This window comes from Manacus candei, unplaced genomic scaffold, assembly GCF_025592945.1.
Source record: "Manacus candei isolate 608988 ecotype Guabito, Panama unplaced genomic scaffold, ASM2559294v1 h1tg000014l, whole genome shotgun sequence".
NCBI classification, from domain to species: domain Eukaryota; kingdom Metazoa; phylum Chordata; class Aves; order Passeriformes; family Pipridae; genus Manacus; species Manacus candei.
The window spans coordinates 30,774,935-30,799,334 of NW_026138062.1; the positions used below are offsets into that span (position 1 = coordinate 30,774,935).

Here is a 24,400-nt window from a genome sequence, read left to right on the forward strand (position 1 = left end):
AATTTTTAGGAGCACAGAGTCCTTTAGGTATAGGTATCTGATTCCTAAAAATGCAACAGTAATATCAGCAGGAGTTTTCACTGAAACTTTGAAACTTTGACCACAAATTTTAAACCTATTGACTTTAGCCTAATTAAGTCATCAAAGGACCAACCACTCAGATGGCGGGTCTTAAACAATGAAGACCACAGAAGAGCTGGCTGTCTGGAAAAAATTCCATTCATGATGTATCAATTAAAAAAATATCTACATTAACCATTAATTTTTCAGAAATTAAAAATTTATAAAGATAATCATGAATTAAAACAAATGCAATTACTTACAATAGAACTTAATGTAATCATAAGAGGCACAGATTAATGGAGTTACTGAAAAAGCAGTTGTGTTCATATCATGCTTACAGCTATCATCATAACAGAACGTAACAGAATAAAAGATTCATATGAAAACATCACAATTTTTCTATCTGCCTACATTGTACATTCTTCCTAACAACTGATTTTCACAGTGTTTGCTCATTCTAGTTTGAGATGATCCATTTAACGAGACTTCTACAATTTATCTTATGTCTACAGCCAAATTATAGCCTATAGAACTTTGAAAATGTCTGCCATTTTGTCTAAACTTTTGTTTTGACAAATTTGACCCTGCAACTGCTAGCTGATCTGGAATCAAACATAGCAACATCCCCATCTCAGCTGGCATGAACTCTCCATATTCCTGCCTTTCTGCTACACATTCTCTTTGACTGTTATTTTCCATCCAACTCTTGAAGCCCTGTTCCTAAATCAGCCTTCTCCGTCCTCTTATCACTAGGATGCTCTCTCTCTGAGATCTTTTTGGTAAAGCAGTACAAAAAATAACACACTGTGTTCATGAGGAATTTCAACCAAAACATGAGAGAAAGGTGCTCTACTAGCAACTTTTCATACCCTGTGGCAATTTGACCAGTAGATGACAAGGATTCAAATAATCATAAGCAGGTAGTCTTTTAAACTACTGGGACAGTGACACCTTTTGATGTAGAATAAATGAAAGTATAGGATTTAGCCTAGAGAATCTAATTGTTGTGGAAAATAAATGTTATTAATAGCTCAGATAATGAGTAACCTTTGCTGCCAGTAGAATAACTTACACATGTTTCAGAAAGCCATTGTGCAGAACATACACATCATATTTATTTCTACTTATTTTTACAATTAAGAACTTCCCCTGTAGGGAAACACAAAAGAAAATGAGGTAAACAGCGAGGCAAACTGCAGAACAGGTCTTCTGAAAGCTTGGCAGTAATAAAAGAGAAAAGGGTACTTAATCACTAAAGCATGCAATTTAGCTATGATGTTTTTTGCTCTGGTTTATTATTGAAATAAAACACAATGACTGAAGACATTTTTAATGCTTGGAAAGTAGGACAGGCTCAGTAAACCAAAGTACCTAGTATATGCATTTTGTTCTTCTTTTATAAATATAAAATCATACAAAATTAAAAATGTGACTTTATGTTCTACTTCTGCTTTGACCAAAAAAATAGCAAAACCCTTGAGTAAAATCTTTCCTTGTTAATGAAATAAAATTAAGTAAAGAATGTGGCAATATAACGTTAGTGGTTTTCGTTTTTCATCTGAACAGAAAGTAAATGCTGGCTTATCTCTCTGCTCTCAACCTGATCTTTCTATCACAAATCATTTGCCTTGTTCCCACTTCAAGAAGGTGCACTGAGATTTTGAAAGCACACATACTTCACTACAAATTGTAGTTATGATGAGGATCCAACCATCTGCCAACTTTCAATTTATCCACTGCAGGACACAAGATCTATTTCAGAGAACAGGCAAACCTTCAAAACTTACAACTGAAAAAGGACTGACAGAGAAGTAGGTAAAACATACATACTGAAAGTTGTCACACAGAGTATTCATCAGGTTTCAGTGTATATTAGAAGTTCAGTTTTGGAACAAGGTTATACTGTTACATTTAAAATAAATGTTCTCAGTTATTTGCAGGGTTTAGGTTATAAAGAAATAATTTTGTTTGGATTATTTCCCAGAACACATTCTTCAAAACTTCACTTTGTTCTTGACATAAATTGAAAACAATAATATAGATATGCTGTATACAGGCTTCGAAGTGACATTAAAGAGGCACATTATCAATATGTTTAAAACATTTAGAAAGCTCAGCTTTGCATCTTTCTAAGTGAATGACTAGATACTTAGACTTAGTAATATCTGTTCCAATAAACTACTGTGTGGGAAATGTTTTGAATAATAGTTAATTTATACTGAGGTAGTGACAGCATAATATAACTGAAATCTGTGCTAATAGGAAAAAAGAAGCCCCTTCCAGCTATTTCTGCTACAATCAGATGCAGCAATTTTCACCCCATCTCTCTCTTTCGCATAAAATATCACTTTCAGTCTATGTGAAAATGCTTGTCGCTAATTTTAAAAATCAATAATTGCTACCTGTCATCCATATGGAGAAAACCGAAAAACCCCAGACAATAAAGAAGAAATTTTCATGTACAAAAGTGATATATATTTCTTTTATATATTTCAGCAATAAAAGAGAGCAATTGCAGTTAATGTTTTTTTCATATAGGCAAAGCACTAAACTCAGTTTGGGTAAGACTCTGGGATTTAAAATGCATACAAAATTTCTAACGTAGATGAGAATGGGCCAAACAATTTATTCCAAATAATACTTCAAGTGGGTTGAAGTATTAGAATATATTTTCCAGGGCTATGGGTCACTTAAAATTCACCCTAGTATTCCTCTGATGAATGAATGAATAGGTTGATTGAAGTCTCATCAGCTAAATAAGTTGTCATCAGTTCTTTGGTTTGAATGGTCGGTGTAAAGTTGGTGATGTGCATTGAGTGGCAGTGCTTAGCTCTATCTGAATGCTGAACTTTTTAATTGCAAGTACAATAAATAATAAACAAATCCCAAAACTAATATGCCATTAGGGACAAAACCCCCACCTGTATGCCACAATTTTTTTTTGCTTTCACAAATTGTGTCCTTTCTTGATTATGAAAAGATTCTTAATTCCCATAAACATATAACAGCATGATCCAGGAATGGTCATAGACTCAGAACATCACAGATTCTCTAAAATACTGACTAACTGACCATCTCTAATACATTCATTAGCTGGAGATATTGTGATAAAGCATTAATCTAACTGTGGATAATTGCTTTAAGCAATTGTAGAAGGATATTTTCAGATTGGAGTCCTATAGATCAGATCATGATTTCTGACTCCTTGTTGTAAATGGCTTGTGTTACTCAGGGTAGGTGCTCCCAAAAAGTTATTTCATAGTTAAATTGGATGCATAATTAAAATGTTTCAGTTATTCTGAAGTAAGCACCTTCTGAAAGCCCTTTCCTCTGAACAACAAACAGATAAAAGTGCATATATTAAAATCCAAATAAAAGCCTATACATTGGGAAATTACTGCATGGTAACTGACTTCATGCAATTTATATAATTCCTTATTGAATATTCTAATTTAAAGTGTCTTTTCCTGTATTCAGTGTCTTTTACACGAATCTTTACCTACAAAAATAAATATCTTACCCTCAAAAAGTCCCTGTGTTTTTCTTGTTGATCTACAGAGAACTATCATAACAAAGTGACAGCAAGTAAAAATTATTCCTTTCCCATTTAGTGAAGAGGATATTGATCTCTGAAACTCACTGTTATATCCCTAGCTGTTCCAAGAGTGAAACATAAAAATTCCACTAGTTTTCTGTTGATAATCTCTTAATGCATACAAAACACACTCACAGGCCAAAAATAGTATAACATAATCACTTTTTTTCCCCCCAAATCAGTATAAATTTGGAAAAAAATCCTTGTTCTGTATGTCTGGGAAGAACAGTATTTGGGAATGAAGGAGATGTAGATTTCTTGACAAAAATCAATAGAATGCAAGTACACATTTCTAAGAGAAGAAAAGAGTCCTTGGCATATAGGAAAATAATTTCTACTTTAATGACAGCTTTTACTCAAATACCTTCAATTAACTTTGAAAAAAGTAGGCATTGATACTACATGCAGCTTCCTACTAATTTCACCACTATCCATATTCATGCCTAAGCAGAAAGGAAGGAAAGACCATCCCTTGTATGGAGGCAATTAAGTACAAGTGAACATGTTAAGTGGTCAGTGCTGTGGGTACAATTCAATCAAGCAGATCCATAGGGGTGGTTTTGATATTCTTGTCACATCAAAGAAACGGCTCCCAGAAGAAAAAGATCTTAATGAGTTAAAAATGAAATCTGAATAAATAAAAATAACTGTGAGCGAAAGAAAGAACGAGCACATGGTGGCAAGGGCTGGTGCTACCTTGAAAGTGTTATATAGTGCTATTAGAATGGCATGTTAATTTTTTCCTCATAAATTTGCCAGGTTCAGTCACCAGGGAAAGGCTAGCATTCCAGTTCCTTTTGTTAAAGATATATCTATCTTACTGAGTCTTGACAGCCCTATCATGTCAGCCCTCTGTAGTAGCAAAAAGTGTTTCAGCAAGGAGGGGGAAAAAAAAGAAAGGAAAAAAAAAAAGTGAAAACTGATGTGATCTACTCTGCTTCCTGTGGGCATATTTCACTATAGCAGATCCAGAGGGATGCTTTGTTATTCCTGTCAGATCAAAGAAAGAGATAACAGAGGGAAATATAAGAGGAAAAATATAACCCAGAAATGAGGGTAGCTGAAAAACATTGCATCTACTTCTTCATTATGACTTTTCAAATTATTTAAATATGCTAAATATCAAGTCACCACCAAAGAAATAAATATTGCATAGGCCATATGCTCTGTTAGCTGCCAGAAAAACTGTTCTTCTAGGATTAGTTTACGGGCACAGCAACTGCCTGTCAAACACTAGTAATTTTAATCATTTTTCAATTTGCTGTGTGAGTTGTGAGTATGCTCAGGTATTTTGACAGGTGGCTGCTCAGAAAAATATCTGAGCCCACTAGCTTCACACTGCCTTGCTTTCCTACTCACACGCAATTCCTGCCAGACTGGGGGGATACAAGTGTTTGGTGAAGATGCAGCAGTCACAGGGAAGTCGCTGTAAGCTGGATTTTGCAACTTAACACAAAGATGACACCAAGTTAGTCTAAAGTCTAGGGCAACCCAAAAGCTGAAAAGGTTTTTCAAAATATTTCTAATCACAAACTACGTGAAAGTCTAAAAAAGAAATAAACAGAGATCTGGCTATGATTTAAAAATAAACAAGCAAACAAAAACCCAAAAAAACTAATCAGAAAAACTGAAATAGTATTTTTCTTCAACTAAATGTGCTTTCAGTACTACATGTGATTAGCCTTGTATGCACTAAAGTGCCCATTTTTTTGTGTTTAATCTATAAGGTATTAAATTAAGGTAGTAATAAGCAAAAATAATTTTAACTCATCTGTTTCATTTTCTAATGACCAGAATGGCTTTGTTTTTCCCTTTCAGCCACAACACTTTGTGTCATACAAGTTTCTAACTTGAAAAAAACACATCTCTAGGATTTTTGAAGGCCCAGATTTCCAGGTGTTTGGAGAAAAAATGAGGCTCCTAAAATCTATAGACATTCTGGAAGAAAACAGAGGAGGAACTGTATTTCACCAAAGAAGTGGACCAGTAGCACTGGAGCATCACAAATAAACCACATTTCCTATGTTGTTCTTTATACATTAGCATTCTCAGCATCAATCCCCTGAAGTCAGCCAAGTCTGTCCAGAGGAAAGGATTTGGATTATGATGTAAACTAACAGTAAAGACAATTCCAAATAACATCTAATGTCCAATATAACTACTGTTTACATATTAAAAAGAGATACAGACTTTGTACCATGGATGTTCTGTCATGTTTCTCCACAGGAGAGGACTGTCATGGTAAAGTTCATTATCAATTACTGCCTTACGAGTACAAGATGAGTTAAGCTGTCATAATTTTCTCAGCTAGAAATCCTGTGCTGTCAAACAGTGTCAATTTTTAATCTGACAAAAGGAAGAAAATTATCTGTTATTTTGACCTCTAATTTCTTGACATTTTAATGTTGTAATTGCTGTGGTTAGTGCTGCATCCATTATTCCACCTATCAAATAAGAATGAATCAATATCCTTAAGCTGTTCTTCAAGCTTTCACCTCACTGCTTTTACTTTCAAAAGGAAAGAATTTAGCAATAGAATAACATAGGTTGAAATAAAAAAAATATAATTTGGGGCCTGGAAAATGTTTGTTACACATTTTTTTCCCTCCTCATTACAATATGAAAACCATTTTGCAATGGGCAGACTAAGAGAGACCATTAGAACTGATAGAACTGGAGAACTTCCCAATTTCTAATCAGAAAAGATCAAACCCATAAAATTCAATTTTATACATTCTGTGGAGCATGTAAATCAGGACTTTCATGTTGCTCTCATTGCTACTTGAGATAAATTATGATCAAGTATTTTTTGTGGTATCAGAAAATTACAAAGTTGTTTGAAAAATCAAAATCAGTATGTTGAAATGAAATCAGCTTATTTTACCCATCCAGTGCAGCTCTTAAGTTGCCAAAGAGTTATTACAGAAACAGATGTATGTGATTTCATAGACTATAGTAATCTAAAACTAAATTCTATCCAGCATTCTGGTTTCAACCATTGGGAATTTTCAAAATGTAAAAAGAAGAAAGCAAGTCAGATGCAAAGTCTTCTACTGAATAGGTTGAAAGAGAGAAAAAGCACAGGATGGCCATTTTTCCACTGTTAAACAGTAGAGAGTTCTTGGAGGTCTTCCAATGCATGTGAGAAAGAGGCAAGGAATGGCAGGGATAAGTTGTTCCACCATTGAATACTTTTTTTCTAGTTAGATGGCTACTGAAGTGACCTCTTTAACATTCTTCACAGAAAGCTAAGAACATATTCCTTAGTGGTTAAGTGAGATGCTTGAGCAAAGGGTGAAAATGAAAACACCATGGTATAGCATAAACAGGTCATGGTGCCCTGCCAGTTTAAATTATGTCTTTCAATCAGCTCAGACCTAAATGGGATGTTTGTCTGTTTTTTTTTTTTGTTTGGAGACTTATTTCACTGGATAGATTCTGCTGGGACTCAGCTCAATATGAAATTAGTTACGGTCACAGTTTGAAGAGGTTACTGCCATGCTTGAGCCCATTGGCCTGATAATGGCTCCTGACAATAAGGTTGTATTGATCGGCACATTTTACCACCATTTATTGAGAACATTGCCATCTTCCATGAGACAAAACCAAAATATTTCAGTTTGTTTACAAAATAAACATCAAGAGCACTTGGATACTGAGATATGCATTTTTCTGGATAACTGCAGAGTGCAATCAATGCTAAATTGAAGTGTTTCTAAATTAAGATGCCAGACATCACCACCTACCACTGTAAAATATGATAAACAATTGTTATCACTACTTTTAAGGGTGCTAGTATTCTATCCTTACATTTCTGCATTTATAAGGGGTCTTCGGAGGCTTTTAAAATATCTTTTTGCTTTTAATTTATTTTCTGGAATATCTACAAAAAACCAAAATAAAGTAAAACAAATCCAAACAAAAGCAAAACAAACAACAACAAAAAAGCCAAGAAAACAATATATATATTTGTAACAGAAACATGACATCCAAATATATGGTCCACTAGATCATCAAGATGTCAAATGCTTTATTACTGGCCAGAGAATGTCTGCTAGTTTTATAAACAGCGCCCAGGAAAACAGAAGGCAGGCCTAAATCTGTCCATATTTACACATGTACTGTTAATCCTGATTAGAAATGAATAAAAAGTATTTTTTAAGTCTTCTTATGACAAAGCACAAATCAACAATGCCTGAGATCTCTAGCAGGAGAAAGCACACTATTTTTAAATGGATGCATACTACTTTTTATCTATATATAACAAAAATGAGAAGGATTCATTTTTCCTGGACTTGTTGCCTTCTCATTGCTAACAATGAATTTTATTTACAAATCCAACTTGTGGCAATGAAGATAAAGTTAAATAGCCCAAGAAGAGGTTTATATGTTATTGACTGAAAGGGCATGGGTTAGATGTACAAGTGAGTGAACAAAAACATCTCCATTAATTTTTTTAAATTTCTGATGACAAGTTATGCATGTAAGTAGAGTCACAGGAGAGCTAAAGAGTCTCATCATGTTATAAGATGTTAAATAAGGCGAATAGACAAATAGACCTCAATCCCACAAGCTGCCCTGTGGGAGAAGGCCTTTAAAGTCAAGACACAGGAGTCTGCCCATGCAAATCAGGACCTTAAGCCGTGAAAATCCCTTGTGTTCATGGTGTTTGACACCTGTTTTATACTTTAAAAAGCATTGCTTCTTTGTATCTCTAGAAAAGCATGACTCTTTTCATGCTCAACGTTTTAAATTCAGAAAACTATTACGTACATATCAACATTAAATATGTGAGGCAAGGGGAATCAAAGCAACTCTAGTCATTCTTAAAACTAAGCAAATATTAATTGCTTAGAAAATCTAAACTTTGCAATGCATAGAGTGAAAATCCAGCTCTAGGAAGCCAGGGGTCTGAATGGTTTTTTATTTCCACTCCTAAAAAAGCATCAAATGTAACAGGATGCAGCAACACACTGCTAAAAACCAACATGACAAACCCCAACAGTTAGCTGAATATGAATGGTTTCTCAAATCTATTTCTCTCTGAAATCTCTAGATTTCTGTCTCCAAGACTGGAAAACAAACAAACAAACAAACAAAACCTCACTGCCTGGCAATGTATAAATTATTACTGTTTTGCATACAGCAGATGGCAGCTATCTGGGGGAATGGAAGACTGTGTGTAGAGCTTCATCACAGCAGTACTCATCTAGCAGCTGTTGCTTCTTCACACTTTGCACAAAATTTCAATTGTTTTAGTCAACAAATGGATGGTATTAGAAAATCATCATTCAAACTAATAGTCTTACTAAAAACAAATACACTCACTGGAAGGAAACATGTATCAGGATATCTATAACAATTTTTTAAAAAAATTACCAATTAATTTAAAATACTTGTATATATATACACATATATATATTTTATGCATACATATATACAAACATAAATACTTGTATGCACAAAAAATAGCAAACATTTTCTGTTTAGGTAACAGTTTAATTATACTTTATGTGATTAAAACAAAAGTAATCTGAATATTTGCTGTTGTAAATCTAGCAAATATATTCTTTCTCAGACACATATTTTCACCAACATCGTCTGACTGAAAAGGTTAAATTTTTTTCCCTATGACAATGATGCAGTTTTTTCTTTCAGTTTTTCAGTTCTACTAAGTGAACTTAACAAAAGTATATGATAAAAAGTAGCAGACTATATATTACAGAATGTGCATTGCATTACAATTTCCCACATCATAACTGCCTATTAAATATATTAGGGACATCTGTTTTATTGCTAGTTTATTCAAACTTGCTTCTGAAGTCGCCTAGGAACTAAATTCTGAATCAACTCACACACCAATTTTCTCCAGCAGTGAAAGATGGAAGAAGTACCATTTCTTGTGAGATGACAACAGTTTTTGGAATGAAACAACAGTAAACACCTACCTCCCTGAGGACAGGATCAGTGATACTGTCCAGGTTCACAGAGCCTTCATATGTTAGGTAGTGGAAAACATTGAGTGCACGCACTGCTTCTGGTCCTCGTTGCTTGTAGCCAAATATAAGGTCAATCCACTGATGAAGTTGACACGATACAAACTCACTTTCCAGGGCCTGCAAGTGAAATTCAGGGTTAGGAAGTAACTGAGAAAACATAATGGGTATTGTTAAATTTTCTGTTCAGGCTTATTTTATACATTTGAAATCCTTCAAACATTAAAAATTGTAACTGGATATATTGAGAGAAGGACTAAAAGGATATTCTCTTTTCCTTCATTTTATATCATGTTTCTTCTTAGCTACTGGGTTTCTCCCAACTGCAAGGGTTTTAATTATAAATTTTTGGGCTCGTCAAGTAAGTTACATAATTTTTCAAAATAACCTAATGGAAGTGGGGAAAACATTAAAAAAACCAATCTTCCAACTCATTTTCTAACTAGTTCAATTAGCCTTAAATCTAAAATGAAAATTTGACAATTAAAAAGTTGTATCAGGAAAATGAGGTTCTGAACTCCATGTGCACCTTGTGACTAGTTTCTCAAAGGAGAAATCAATCACAATTTTCCCACTCATTTCTGATATTAGGTTGGTTCACTACAGAAAACAGAAGCCATGACCAGCTAGTTTAAAAATGGGTTCAAGGATTGCTATTCCTTTGCTCAGCATGTGGAAAGAGATTAATTCTAGACAGAGGAAATGATGATAGTATTACTCTTGAGCCTGATCCAATCCATATGCCTTTATCAGACACAACTGGTAACTTCAGTAGATATCATTGCCTGGAGTTTTAGAAAGCTGAAGGCATTACACAGTTTCTCTTTACCCCTCTACCAGACTACCTGTCCTATTTTTCCATGAGTCTGTACCTTGATTCACAAATCATTCTCCTATAAAGACTCATTGCGTATTTAAGATAGCATTCTGGCACACTCATTCCTTTATTCCTAATGCTACCTTCAAATACAAACAGTGATAAACAGGAACAGGTATTTAGATAAAGATTTATAGTTCATTGATGAAGTTTTTATACATGTCCTTGCCCCAACTCCATCACAGTCCCAATTTTGAACAGTGTCATATGCCTAGCTCCCTTTGATGAGAACAAGTGCAGTTCAATTCTCAAATTTGGGAACTAATTTTTCATTAGTTTATTAGAAAATAATAAAAGAAAATACAGAATCACAGAATGGCTTAGTTTGGAAGGGACATCTCGAAATAACCTGGTCCAAACCCTCTGCTCCAGCAGGGCCACCTAGAGCAGGCTGCCCAGGACTGTACCCAGATGTCTCTTTAATATCTCCAAGGATGGAGGCTTCACAACCTCCCTGTGCCAATGCTCCACCACCCTCAGAGTGAAAAATATGTTTCCTGATGTTCGGAGGGAACTTCTTGTTTCAATTTGTGCCCATTGCCTCATGTCCTGTCACTGGGCACCACTGAAAAAGATCCTGGTTTGCTCTGCTGAAAAAATACCAGCCTTAGTACAATTTATTATGTAAACATCTATGTCAACCTTACTACTACTCACTGCATACAGGCAGAGCTGAAAGTAACCCTGTACGTTACCTACACTTTTCATTCTCAAAGATTGTGGGTTTTTTTCCTTCCCCTGAGAAATCCTAACTCCTCCATTGTTTTTATCACAGTGCCACTACTAAGCACAAACACTACCCAGCTACGATAGTTTCATGTCTGCCCAAGGAAAGTTCAGATTCTTCACGGAGATAAATGTTGGGAAAAGATTATCCATTTTGTTCATTTACATCAAAAGGAGGCTGCTTCCAAAACAATCATTGGTCACTGTAGCACCCTGCCGTTCACTGCTTACAGGCAGCTGCCCCCTGCCCACCCTCTGCCCCCAGGAACAGCCTCAGATAGGGTAAATCACGTGGGGCTGGCTTGCTGGGTACCGCATGCGATCGTTCCTCAGATATTTTCCCTGTAATGATCATCGTGGAAGAGGAATTCTCTGTGCTTTGGTGGAAAACTGGACCCTTTTCTGTCAAAACTGGGGACTATTATTTCTGAGGAAAATGGATGGGAACGCTCCGGCTTAAAAGCTGACATGTGGTTCAGTTTTAAAGGGCTTAAGTTCAACATACTGTAAAAAGCTTTAAAGAAATGTTGCAGACAACCATAGAAAGTTTTGTTGTTTCTTTTTCAAAATCAGAAGTCACCACATGCATATCGTGAGTGATATTATTTAAATAGGATTAATGTTGCTTAATACTAAACACGAAATACTATTAAACTAATACTATTCGGTTTCAAAGTATGACTGCCAATAAATAATTAAAAAATGCCAAATCCTTAATTATGTTACACCGTGTGTGTACAACATGATGCAGTCAGCAACTACATCATCCCATATAATCTTTTTCACTGGACTTTTACCTCAATTAGAGTGCAGGATGCTAGCATGCAAGGATAAAATTAAGTATGCCACAGTCACCACAAATAAAGCATTTCCTTACTTTTAAATGCTTAATTTTTAATGTTGCTTTTGTATGTAATGTTCCTAAATCCTTTAAGAATTTAGGATTTAAAGTCTGTTATCTTTCCAGCATCTATCTCAAATCAACTTACGGTGAGCAGCCTAACTGTTCTCTTGAGCATCTGAACTCTGCATATTTAAAGTCTCTTTCCATCTGTATCTATAATTTATTTATTAAGAAGTAACTACAAAAAATTATTAGGCATTTCCTTTGCTCAAAAATAGCATTGTTACTTCTAGAATATAGCATTGCTACTTCTAGAGCATTTCAGGAAAATGACAAAGCTTTTGACTATTCAAGAGTGGGAGAGTAAATTTGAAAAAAATCAACACTTGAGCTGAATGAGCATATTTCTCCCATTATCTCATCTAAAATCCTCTGGTGTTAGAATCACAGAAACACAGAACAGTAGAACAGTTTGGATTGGAAGGGACCTTAAAAGATCATCTAGTTCAATCCCCTTGCAACGAGCAGGGATATCTTCAACCAATTCAAGTTGCCCATAGTCCTGTCCCACCTGACCTTGAATGTTTCCAGGGATGGGGCATTCACCACATCTCTGGGTAACTTGTTCCAGTGTTTCATCATCCTCATTGTGAAAAATTTCTTCCTTATATCCCCTCTGAATCTACCCTCTTTTCATTTCAAGTCATTATCCCCTGTCCTATCTCAGTCAGTCCTGCTAAAAATTTTGTCCCCATCTTTCTTATAGGCCTCTTTAAGTACTGAAAGGTCACAATAAGGTCTCCTTGGAGCCTTCTCTTCTCAGGTCTAGATAACCCCAGCTCTCTTAGACTGTCTTCATAGGACAGGTGCTCCAGACCTCTGGTCATCTTCATGACCCACCCCTGGACCCATTCTAACAGGTCAGTGTCCTTTCTGAGGATCCCAGAGCTGGATGCAGCACCCTAGGTGGGGGTCTTGTAAGAGGCGAGCAGAGGGGCAGCCCTTAACCTGCTGGCTATGTTTCTTTTGATGTAGTCCAGGACACAGTTGGCCTTCTGAGCTGCAGGTGCACTTTTCTGGTTCATGTCCAGCCTCTCATCCACCAGTACCCTCAAATCCTTCTCAGCAGGGCTGCTCTCAATCTGTTCATCTCTCAGTCTGTATTCATACCAGGGGTTGTCTTAACCCAGGTGCAGGACCTTGCACTTGGTCTTGTTGAACCTTGTGAGGCCCATGGGGCCACTTCTTGAGCTTTTTCATTTCCTTCTGGATGAAATCCCATCCCTCAGGTGTGGTAACCACATCACTCAGAGTGGTGTCATCTGCAAACTCGCTGAGGGCGCACTCGATCCCACTGTCTATGTCATTGATGAAGATATTAAACAGTACCGGTCCCAGTAGAGACCACCACTTGTCACCGATGTCCATCTGGACATTGAGTTGTTGACCATTACCCTCTGGATGTGACTGTCCAACCAATTCCTTACCCACCAAACAGTCCATCCATTAAATCCACCTTTCTCCAATTTAGAGAGAAGGATGCCATGAGGGACCATGTCAAAGGCTTTATACAAATCCAGACAGATGACATCTGTAGCCCTTCCCATGTCCACTGATGTAGTCACTCCATTGTAAAAGGTCACTAGGTTTGTCAGGAAGGACTTGCCCTTGGTGAAGCCATGCTGGCTGTCTCAAATCACCTCCCTTCCTCCATGTGCCTTAGCATGGGTTCTAGGAGGATCTGTTCCATGAGCTTCCCAGGCACAGAGGTGAGGCTCACAGTTAAGTGATTCCCAGCATCCTACTTTCTACCCTTTTTAAAAATGAGTGGAATGTTTCCCTTTTCCCAGTCACCAGAGACTTCACCTGACTGCCATGACATTTTATGGAGAGTGGCTTGACAACTACATCAGTCAATTCCCAAAGGACTCTGGGATGCAACTCATCAGATGCCACAGACTTTTAGTATGTTCATGTTCTTCAGGTGGCCATAAAACTGATCTTCTCGTACAGTGGGAGGGACTTTGCTCTCCAAGACCCCATCTTGCAGTCCAGTCACTCGAGAGGTGTGGAAAGAGAGGTCGCAATAGAAGACTGAGGTAAAAAACTGTTGAGTACCTTGTCCATTACCATCAGTTTGTCAGTCTTGCTCATGGGGGGGGGTACACTTTTTTTGACCTTTACAGTTAGAAGAGTTAGGAGAGTTGCACATCTATGTTATATTTCCTTGAGGCACTTTCCACTCACATGACAAGCCCTTACTAAGCAGCTTGCCATTTCAGAGAAGGCCTTACTGACCCTGGTAGGTTTGGAGAACTTCTATTTCACAAGGATTAATAGTTCTTTAATAACTTATTAAATGAGTTACTTTTTAGCAGTTGAATATCTAATGTCTCCAATTCTTTAAACAGATTTATTGTACTATGTTTAGAGGTCTAATGGTTCTCTAAAGAACTTTGGGGTCTTTAGTTCCTTGGGGAAATACCTCCGTTTCTTGAGAAAATTGTGAGTAAATCTGTGGCACGAGAATTTAATTATTTTGAAATATAAATTTCAGAACTCCACACAAACGTGACATTCAGAAGAATTATTGTCAAGGAGGCTCTGAGGATGTTGGGGGTATCAAGGAGTAGTAGCTGTGTGATGTAAGACTGGGGTGGTGCAGGATTTGGAGCAGAGACCAGAGTGGATGGTGGAGAGAGGAGCCAGAGCTGTGAAGCAGAATGACTCTTCATGGGCCGTAGCACCACACAGCCTCCAGCTGCAGGCTGCAACGGGTGCTGTGTGATGTTCATGGTGCCCCAGTCAGGGTGTCCTGTGGGGTAGGGCACTGGGCATGAACAATAGGTAGGGTGCACTCAAGAATGAGCCACTAAAATGTTACAAAGTCCCACTGGCCCTCAGGGAAAAGGCTTCTGATCTGTGCTTTATAATCTGGATTAATGTTAGTCAGGAGAAAGCTTCTTATGTCAGGTCTGACCTGGTTTGCTGGTGTTTCTCCAAGTACTTCTGCAATGCTACTCATGCGATACTTGCGGAATCCTCTCCCTAATTTGCTCTAATGCACAGGCTGCTCCCTATCCATGTAAGTGCCTCCTGAAAATTTATGAGCTGTTCACTGTCAACAGTACATCGTTTGGTTTCTCAAGAATATGCAGTGCTCAGTAGGGAATAGGGCGAGAGAATTTACTGTATAGAAAATAATTTGTAGGTACAGTAGGAACAATATATAGAAAAAGATAACAATAATATCCTCAAAATAGGCCAGTGCTAAAGCATTTTTCAAGAACATTTTGGTTATAAAACATTTCCGGGGGTTTAATTTTTTGAGCATCTCTTTAATATGAAATATAAGAAAACTTTTTGTTTAAAAAAAGCAATAATAAATATTACTTATATAATGATGTAATTATTTATGGTTTTTGAAGATTCTTACTGTTAAACAGAAATCCAGCTTGCTTTCTACTATAATTGAAATGTACAGAAAACAGAGTTTAATTCAGGCACTCTCAAACTGAACTTGTTTGATTGAATAACTGTTATTAGGCTTCATTTTCAAATAGCAATATTCCAGTCAGTATTTTTTCATGGGTTTTGTTTTGAGGAAGGAGTTTCTCCTGTTACTGTTTTCAGTGAAGTGACTTTTATTGCCAGCAGATAATTTGCAAGCATTATTATACATCTAGTGTATACATATTTTGTGGGGTTTGTGTATTTGCTGGTAAGTATATGCACCCATGTTCCACAGGTCAAAAATCTGATCTGTAGGTGTTGTAAAATACAAATAGGTATTAGTAAGTTTATGTATAGACTAAAAAAAAGTTAATATAAACCAAGTTACTGCTTCCTGGGAACAAGCACTATATCTCTTTTCAGACTTCTATGCAGTATGAATGCTGCACAATTCCCCTCTGCTCATCCTAACTTGATGTTAAAAGTATTTTTCACAGAGATTCCAGTAGGAGGCAGTGGTTTTTATTGTAACGTATGCTATGTGCTCTGTAAAGTGTCAGAAGTTCTTGATTTACAAAATATGCTATTCCAACCTCTTTCTAACACAACATTTTGTGCTCTCCACGTATTTCGTGTCACCAGAGAAGTGGAAAGTTCTGATGCTGCTCCTTGTCTGTACCACAGTTGCATCTGTCTCTCCTGTTTCTGCAGGTCCTGCCTTGCTCCCTTCCCTTCCATACCTATATGCTATCTGTCTCTCCAAAAAACACTTGTATCTTGCTATTAAATTATATTTAGTATATTTAAAAATATTTTCTTATAATTACACTGAGGTAGTTTGGCTTTACAGATCTGCTCAATAACAGATCATCAGTCGTTTCAGCCTGCGAGCTGGGTTTTTCTTCTCTCCCCTCACATCTGTGCTCCTCTGCAGCCATTGCATATACAGATCCTCTCTACCTAATATTTCTTCAACTCATTTACCATTTCTTGTACTTACTATTGAAGCAAAATCCTTGACTTTCCTCATATAACAAACCAGGCAATACTGGTATCTGAAATTAATTATGTTCATTTAAGTAAAGTAATATTCTAAAAAAAGTTACACAGAAGTACATTTTACAGATTTGGGTTATTCAGGGATGTCTGCACAGAAAGTGATCCTTTATGTAAACATCTTCAAAATGTAAATAGGATTCTTCAGCAATATAGGAAGTTCAAAACCAAAAAAATCATTGCTATTTCCAAAGTAGATTGAAACCCCTGTTGCCTGAATAAGTTTTAATTGCATTGAGAACTAACCTTGGTAATTCACAAAATAAAATCAAAGCTACTACAGAGGAAGTAATATCAAGTCTTATCTTGTGCTTATCTGGTAGAAAAGAAATGTCAACTGCTGCTGAATGGTCAGGAGGAAAAGATAAATTTTCCAGATCCTCCTAGCAAAGAGATTGCATACTAGATGTTTCTAACGACTATTCAAGAAGCTTTTTAATTATGAAATACTATGCATGCTTCTGAATAGCCAGGGAACTGTACAAAAATGTAATTGGCAGCACAAGAGTGCAAATAAATCATTTCAGAGACAGAAAGAAAATTCAATCTTAGTAACAGTTATGTAATAGGAACAAAATATGCATAACAAAAACAGGACATCATTTAATCTCTCAAAAGTATAATTTATAGTGAATGCATTTTACTCAGCACTGCAATTTGTAATTTAATATGTGCATAAGCCATAATGAAAATATCATTGTAATTAACTTTGAATTACACAATCTTACATCTTTTGTTTCAAAACTAAAGAATGCTTATTATAAAAGCTCTGCTTCAGTGTTTCACAGTGGTGTTCCCTGCCTTGATTTAACATGCTTGACTTACTGACTGAATCTGTTCTATTTCTGGCTCTCAGGATTGCTCAGAGTCTGTGGGGACTGAGAGGTTGAGTAGGACTACAGATGCACATCTGTGGAAGGTTTTATGCGTGGCTTTTTTTTTCCCTGGTAAACTGGGTGATTATGATTGATGAGCCCAGCATTAGCGTAATGTTATCAGGGACACTTTCTGCCTCTGTCCTTTGTACCACTGCTGAGGTCAGACCATAATCGTGTTAGGATTGAACATAGTGCATTATTAATGTTTCATGAGTAACTCCATAGTAATCAGTCTAGGTTTGTATGGATAAATAAAACTGCTACAAAAATCCCTAATGTATACACTGAGTGTTTTAGAAGCTACTGTAATAAGGTCTTAAAAGTAACTTGATTGAATGTCTTTTCTGGTCTTTAGAATAAGTCTAATTTCCACAAGTTTAAAGGAATCTCTTTTGATGGAAAACCATTTCCACGTTCATTTCTGTGTTTAGGTTGAAGCATAAAACACCCAGCTGAACAATTAAGTGATATAACTCAAAACCCCTGTCTGCCATTTATTAATTTGCACAGAATTTTAGTAAAGTTTGTTAACCAATTGGTTAAATTACGTCGATTTATGACACTGTGCCTCTTGATGTTTTATAGGCTATTCTCTGCTTTTTTTGGTAAGTCTCAGGATGAAATGTTGGAATTCTTGCTGTGATTTAAAGAAAATGTTTACATTCATAAATGTGCAAGTAGTATATAAGGATTTGTACTTACTCCCACATAAAATTACACATTATATATGCCTGCAGCAAGCAAAAAAGTATGTATGAACACAAGAAAATAGTGTCAGCTAGGGAAAAACAAGATCCCACTGTATGTTGTGCTGTACCACACAGGATCCTTTCCACTGAGGTGAAATGACTACTGATGATTTCATTAGACAAGGGATCAGGATAACACTTGAAATATTTCTCAGTTTTCTGTAAACGTGTTCTCTGCTTGCTTGCTAAGTTGTTGTAGAAATTCCAGGCTTGCACAAGCTTGCTGTGTTTTACATGTCAGCATCACACCCAGGCTATTTTTTTTTCTTAAGATAGATTCTTGTATAACAGTCAAACTTGGCCTGGGGATGACCTAACATAATACATCTGCTGTCCGGTTCAAATAATGGAATCAGACATTAGGGTAGGGAATGTCAACCTTCCCAATCCCTTTATATTTGTTCCTTTGACCAGTCCCAGTCTAGTGACCAAAAAGACAGTGTACTGGTAGCTTGTTGTATGTGTTAACAAAACCCTCCATTAAGAAGTGTTTCTGAAAAATTATTACACATTCAAAGTATTGCATTTTCAAAATGTAATTCCATTACTTCTTACTGCATTTTTTGTGAATACTATCTGCATTTTTGTGAAAGGGATTATCCTTCTTTAGCTACTTGCTCTTTTATAATAAGCTTTGTAAAATATTATGCATATATCATGCTCTTTAAGGTCCCAAAGTTATTCACTTTGCTTTTATCCTCTGAACTCCATCCAAATATGAACGCCTCTTCTGTTTTCTAGTCACCCAGATGTGAATCCAATATTCCAGGTGCAGTCTCAAAAGAACCACAGACAGGTACAACTGTTTACATCCTCTGTGATGCAATGATTCTCCATAGATTGCATCAAAATACACTTATTTCTGGTGAATAGAGAATTACAGTTTTGTTTAATCTAATTGCCACTTATTGTCACCCTTACCTTGCTACTGCTCTATTTTTGGTACTATTTTTGTTTCCAGACTTCTGCTTCTTATTGAATATCTTAAATTCTTTCCTTCCAAGGTGATTTTCAGTGTATTTTATGTATCTAATTCAAATAAATCTATGCCTCTTTCTCTTGTTTTCCAGGCAATTCCTAACTTTGTTATTATTTGGAAACTTCCGCAGACTTCTCACTTGAAGATAGCATGTATCTGCACAGAACTGAATTTTAACTACTGATCATGCTCTTGCTAAAAGAGCATGATCAGGGATCATGGGATGAATAAAGGCCATGCAGAAACTGCCTCCCAGCAAAACTGTATAATAATGGCATGATGCTCACATCTGTGGGGAAAGAGGTGGAAAACAGTATCGGAAGGGTCTGACACATATGGGAGATAATTTTTGATTTTAGAAATCTACAAAGTATTCAATTAGTTGAAACCTGTAATTATAATACTACTCTAATCTTAATATCAGTTTGTCTGTCTCCTGGCAGTCTAAGCAGACTTACACATGTATGGAATCAGTCATTACCTAACTATCAAGTAGTGTAGTCCTAAAGGGATTTAAATCCTGTACTCTAAATTCATGCAAGCAGTTGATTTCTTCAACAGTGCAAAAAAAAACAAAAACAACAACAAGCAGAAATTGCACAAGGGAAATGAAAGAAACTAAAGATAAAGCTTTTCTTCAGGTTATCTCTTATCACATAGTGCACATATCCTCCTATTAATCATTCCATCTTTGTGGAAAGGAAAGATGAATAAAACTCAATTTAAGTTACAGGAAGGAAAAGTCTTTATAAAATTTCTGAAAATGAGTCCTTAATATGCATCTCTCATTACATCCTTCTATAGGGGGCAGCTTGTTTCTCCTTTTCCACAAAGCAATCACACTACTGTTCTTTCAGATGTCAAAACTAAACCTTTAGGTCAACTTTAGTGTGCTTACCTTTTGGCTCAGTTTGGGTCTAGCCACAAACCCTACCCAAGAAAGGGCTCTGTGCAGTGACACAGGCACTCCAGAGTACCTGTGATTGCATATCCCACACTTGAGAATGCTAATGAACTCTAGTGACCCTTTGAGGACACCTCCTTCTTTACTAGTCAAATTGCACTTGAATTTCTTTCCGTCAGCTGTGACAATTATTTGATTTTAAAAATAATTTTACAAAATATGCAGCTATAAGAGAAATCAGCCAAGAAACATTGTTCAGCTTCTTCCTGTCAATGACAGACTAATCTGTCAATGACAGAATAATTTCTCATAGCTGTGTTTCATATGTCTCAAGTGATGAGGTTGCACTCACTTCCTTAGGAGACTGTTGTACATATGTCAAACTACTTACTCTTCTAAATGGAGGGTACTTCTAAATCATCTACATCTAGGAATAAGTTTGTTTTAATAACATTCTTCTATTCTTTTGAACTTCATAGAACTACTTTTTTCTATCAATTCTTGAAGAACAATTTTCTTTAAATAGACAGTGCTTCAAATTAAATTGCCAAATTGATCAGAAAAAAATAGGACCAAACCAATACTAGATTTACAATGCTACCACAAAAGCACTATTGGGAATAATGCATAAGCTGAACAGTTCTGCAGCTGTATAGAAAACCATAGCTTATCAAAATCATAGTCCTGACTCTATAAGCAATACAAGCAATATGCATTTTAAGGAAGAACTATTTCCAGAACAGAACCATAAAATGAACTACTGTTGACTAAAGTATCAGAATATACCTTGCTATTCCTGAAAATTAATAAAAGCATACATATGTATTAACTTTATCAATAATAAAATAATTATCCAACAAATGAAGGAGAAAAAGATAAAACATAAATGTTCTTTCTGCTTAAATTCTGCATGCCTTGTAATAATTTACATCAGATCAGTTCTTTTGCAAAATTTCTTCAGGGACTGCAGTTGTTGGCTTATGTTCACATTTCTACACTTCCAGTTCATCTCTGATGAACAGGAAGTGCATATCTTCAGGTGAATAAGGAATACAAGATGTCTTGCAAGATAACAGCATATATAGTAATCCTTTATTTTTTTAATGTAGAAGGTGGTGAGGAGGGACACACAAATTTTTGAGGCTATCTTATACTGTCCCGCTCATGCCCATCTGATGCTCTCTCAAGAGAGAGTAAATAACTAAATTTAACTTTCCATAATTTGGAATTTGGGCACATGTAAGGAAAATCCACTGTAAAATAAAGGGTTCTGTCAAGCAAGGCAGAATTCAAATTCTCCTTCACTTTTTACTTTACAAATCTAGTCCTAAAGAGATGAAAACAGAATTAGGTTAGCTTGTTAAAACACAGAACCCCTTACTTAGGCTAAACTAAAGTACAGCTTACCATCCTGTTGATACGGACGAAGTCTTCGGGCTTCTTGGCCCATGGAGGGAGATCAACATCATTCACGACAATTTCGTCTTCCCTGATTCCCAGATTATAGCCATTACTGTTGACAAACATCTCTGGTAGGTAGTAAAATTCTGGAATTAACTCCTAGCAAGGAGAAAACACACAATGAGACTTCATATTTATACAGAGATGTTGAACGGCGCTCCCAGAATCAGGCTCCTTTGTAGTACACATTAAAGCATTCATGGTTTTGTTTGAGTCTCTGTGCACTTGTTTTAAGAAATTTTATAATCTGTTTTCTTGTACTTACAGTCAAACTTCTTTCTCATAACGAAATATTCAATCTTTGTTTTCCCCATACCTGTTTTTACAAAAAGCACAACTTTGGAAAAGCAGTGCATATCATAAGGGAGACCTCTTCAGAATAACAGATACAAGCAACTGTATGCCAGGCCTTCAATATGAAAATACATTGGATTTTTTAATCAAGATTTAACAAAAATACTTAAAAACTGAAAAAGTTGCAGATATAACACTGCCTTGATTTTAGTTTCTCTATATTTTTTAATTGCATAAGAAAAGGTGGCAATTTGACTACTTATACAAAGAAAAATAACTCAGGATGAATGATTTTTTCTATTCTAAGAAAACTTCAAAAATACGCGGAGAGAAAGATATCAGTACAACAAATGCCCTTCGAACAGATATACATGATATTTAAAATGTGAAATATAGCATAGAATATTTCATGTGAAATATAGCATAGCAACTGCATAGCAACGGTTATCTGCATAGTATAATACATGTAAGGGTGTGAAGTTATTCCCAATTTCCAGAAGAGCTAAATAGAAATTCATTTTGACATAATAAATATTGCTATTTTTTGCTATTATTTTAACAGGAAATATTGAACTGCAATAACAACAGAAAAGCTTTAAAGCTCACTATCTCTTTTCTAATATCCAGATATAGATTAAATTCACCAAATTACATTGTTAAAAGCATTATGGCCTTCAGTTGTGTAACATGATCCAAATTGTTGGCACAGCACCTGAAACCTGAATCTCTTCATGGGCCTTTCAAAGGCTGCAGACATGCAAAGAGTAAAAAAAAAAATCACTGCAGACACAAACTTATCTAATTAAATCTGATTTGCAACTCTATAGAGAAGAGAGAAGTTAAAGTATAGATGGTCCTTTCAAATTCATTAAGTAAAAAAAAAAGTGTACTTGTTACAATTTTAAACATGTTTAGAGAGGCAGTTTAACTGCTTCTTTACATCATTTTAATACACTACAGTTTGAATTCAGATTAGACTAAAATGCAGTGCCAATTAATATCTAACCAGTGCAAAACACTAACCGAGACATCACTGAACTTGGATAGCTCATTATGAAACAATCTTCTATTCCAAAAAAAAAAAAAAAAAGAAATTACTACATGCAGTAAGTAATAAAACAGCAGCTAGAGCAAAGCCAAAGTAAATCCTGAATATTCTACAAGGTTAAAAGAAAAAAGATTATTTTCCTGACAATCTTAAGTTTTATTATATACATCTCTAATTTATTCAGGGTATTTCTAAAAGCAGTCTTACCCCCTTTTCCCCAAACAGGATTCACTAAGTCTCAGGTTCCAGAAGAAGCTTTTCAGTTTGCTCTAATGAAGCCCAAAGAAGAATGAATAATCCTCACAGTTGGAGAAAACTATACAGTAATCTTTCAGGAGTTCAACAAATTATTACTAACTCAGGACTAAGAGTAGGTCACAACCCAACATATGCTACCACAGAAATTACTGATAAACTAAGATCATTACCTTAAAAAAAAAAAAAAAAAAAAGAAGAACTCATAAGGACCTCAGAATTATGAAATATGAAAAATTCAAAATTAAATTAAAGGCCAATATTCAAATGAAACACAATTTATTACAGAAAAAAGTAAGCAAAGTTTGTTTCTATTTTGTATAACAGCCTTGAAACACATACCACAGAATTTTAATTATTATTGATCTTTATTCAATATGGTGGCATACTAACCTGTAATGTCACAGGAAGCAAGACTTTTGATTCCATCAAAGATAAGTTTCCTTTTTCAGTTTTAAATGTCCTAGCATGTAATTGTGGACTTTTACACCTAACATACCTGAAAGATTTGTGCTACCCAGAGACACATCTAGTGTTTAACTCAATTCTACTAACCTTTCGGCTTCAGGGGCATCTTGAAACAAAGGGATTTAAGTCACTGAGTATTTTAATGGTATTTCCATTTAGTAATTTTATCTTTGTTGCTCTTTGCTTTCAGTGTAATTTAATGTTCCCTTGTCTGGTATAGCAGAAAACATAAACAGAATAAACAAAATATATTATTAACTTTCTTCATAAGATTTATTGTGCTGTGTATGTTTAGTTCAAACTGTCTTATTCCTGTGCTCTGGAAACTAACCAGTGCCAGACTTATAAATCCTCTTCAAATAACACCCTCTCTAGAACTCTAGTAATTTCAGTTACACATCTCCTGGTAAGGTTTTTTTGGTATTTTTGTTTGTTTGTTTGTTTTTTCTTTGTTTGTTTTTGTAGGCTTGTTGTTGTTGTTTTTTGGGGGTTTGTTGGATTTTCTGTTTCATTTTTTAGTCAAAGTAACCAAACTAAACATAATATTATAGAGAAATTAATAAACATGCTGTGTTATAGCCTCAGCATTCTCTCCAATGTTATTTTTAGTGCAGCCTACAATTTTCTTTGCTTATTTGAGTACTATTTAGCATGAATCAAATGTTTTCTTGAAATATGAGCAATGTCGCATGTGAACTTTCCCAGATACTTACATATTTCCCATACTTCGTATTAACCATTCAGCTTTCTGTGG

The 24,400-nt window shown here is 35.6% G+C and overlaps 1 protein-coding gene across 9 annotated transcripts in view; it reads right to left on the bottom strand.

Annotated features, from left to right (window-relative positions):
* Positions 1–24,400, bottom strand: part of NBEA (neurobeachin) — a 473,668-nt gene that overhangs the window by 37,511 nt on the left and 411,757 nt on the right. For all 9 annotated transcript variants that reach the window (XM_051778818.1, XM_051778819.1, XM_051778828.1 and 6 more), the window contains 2 exons: positions 21,528–21,680; positions 9,607–9,774 (listed from right to left, as the gene is read on the bottom strand). In XM_051778818.1, the coding sequence (XP_051634778.1) occupies positions 9,607–9,774; positions 21,528–21,680 (321 nt within the window). The remainder of the gene's footprint in view (positions 1–9,606; positions 9,775–21,527; positions 21,681–24,400) is intronic.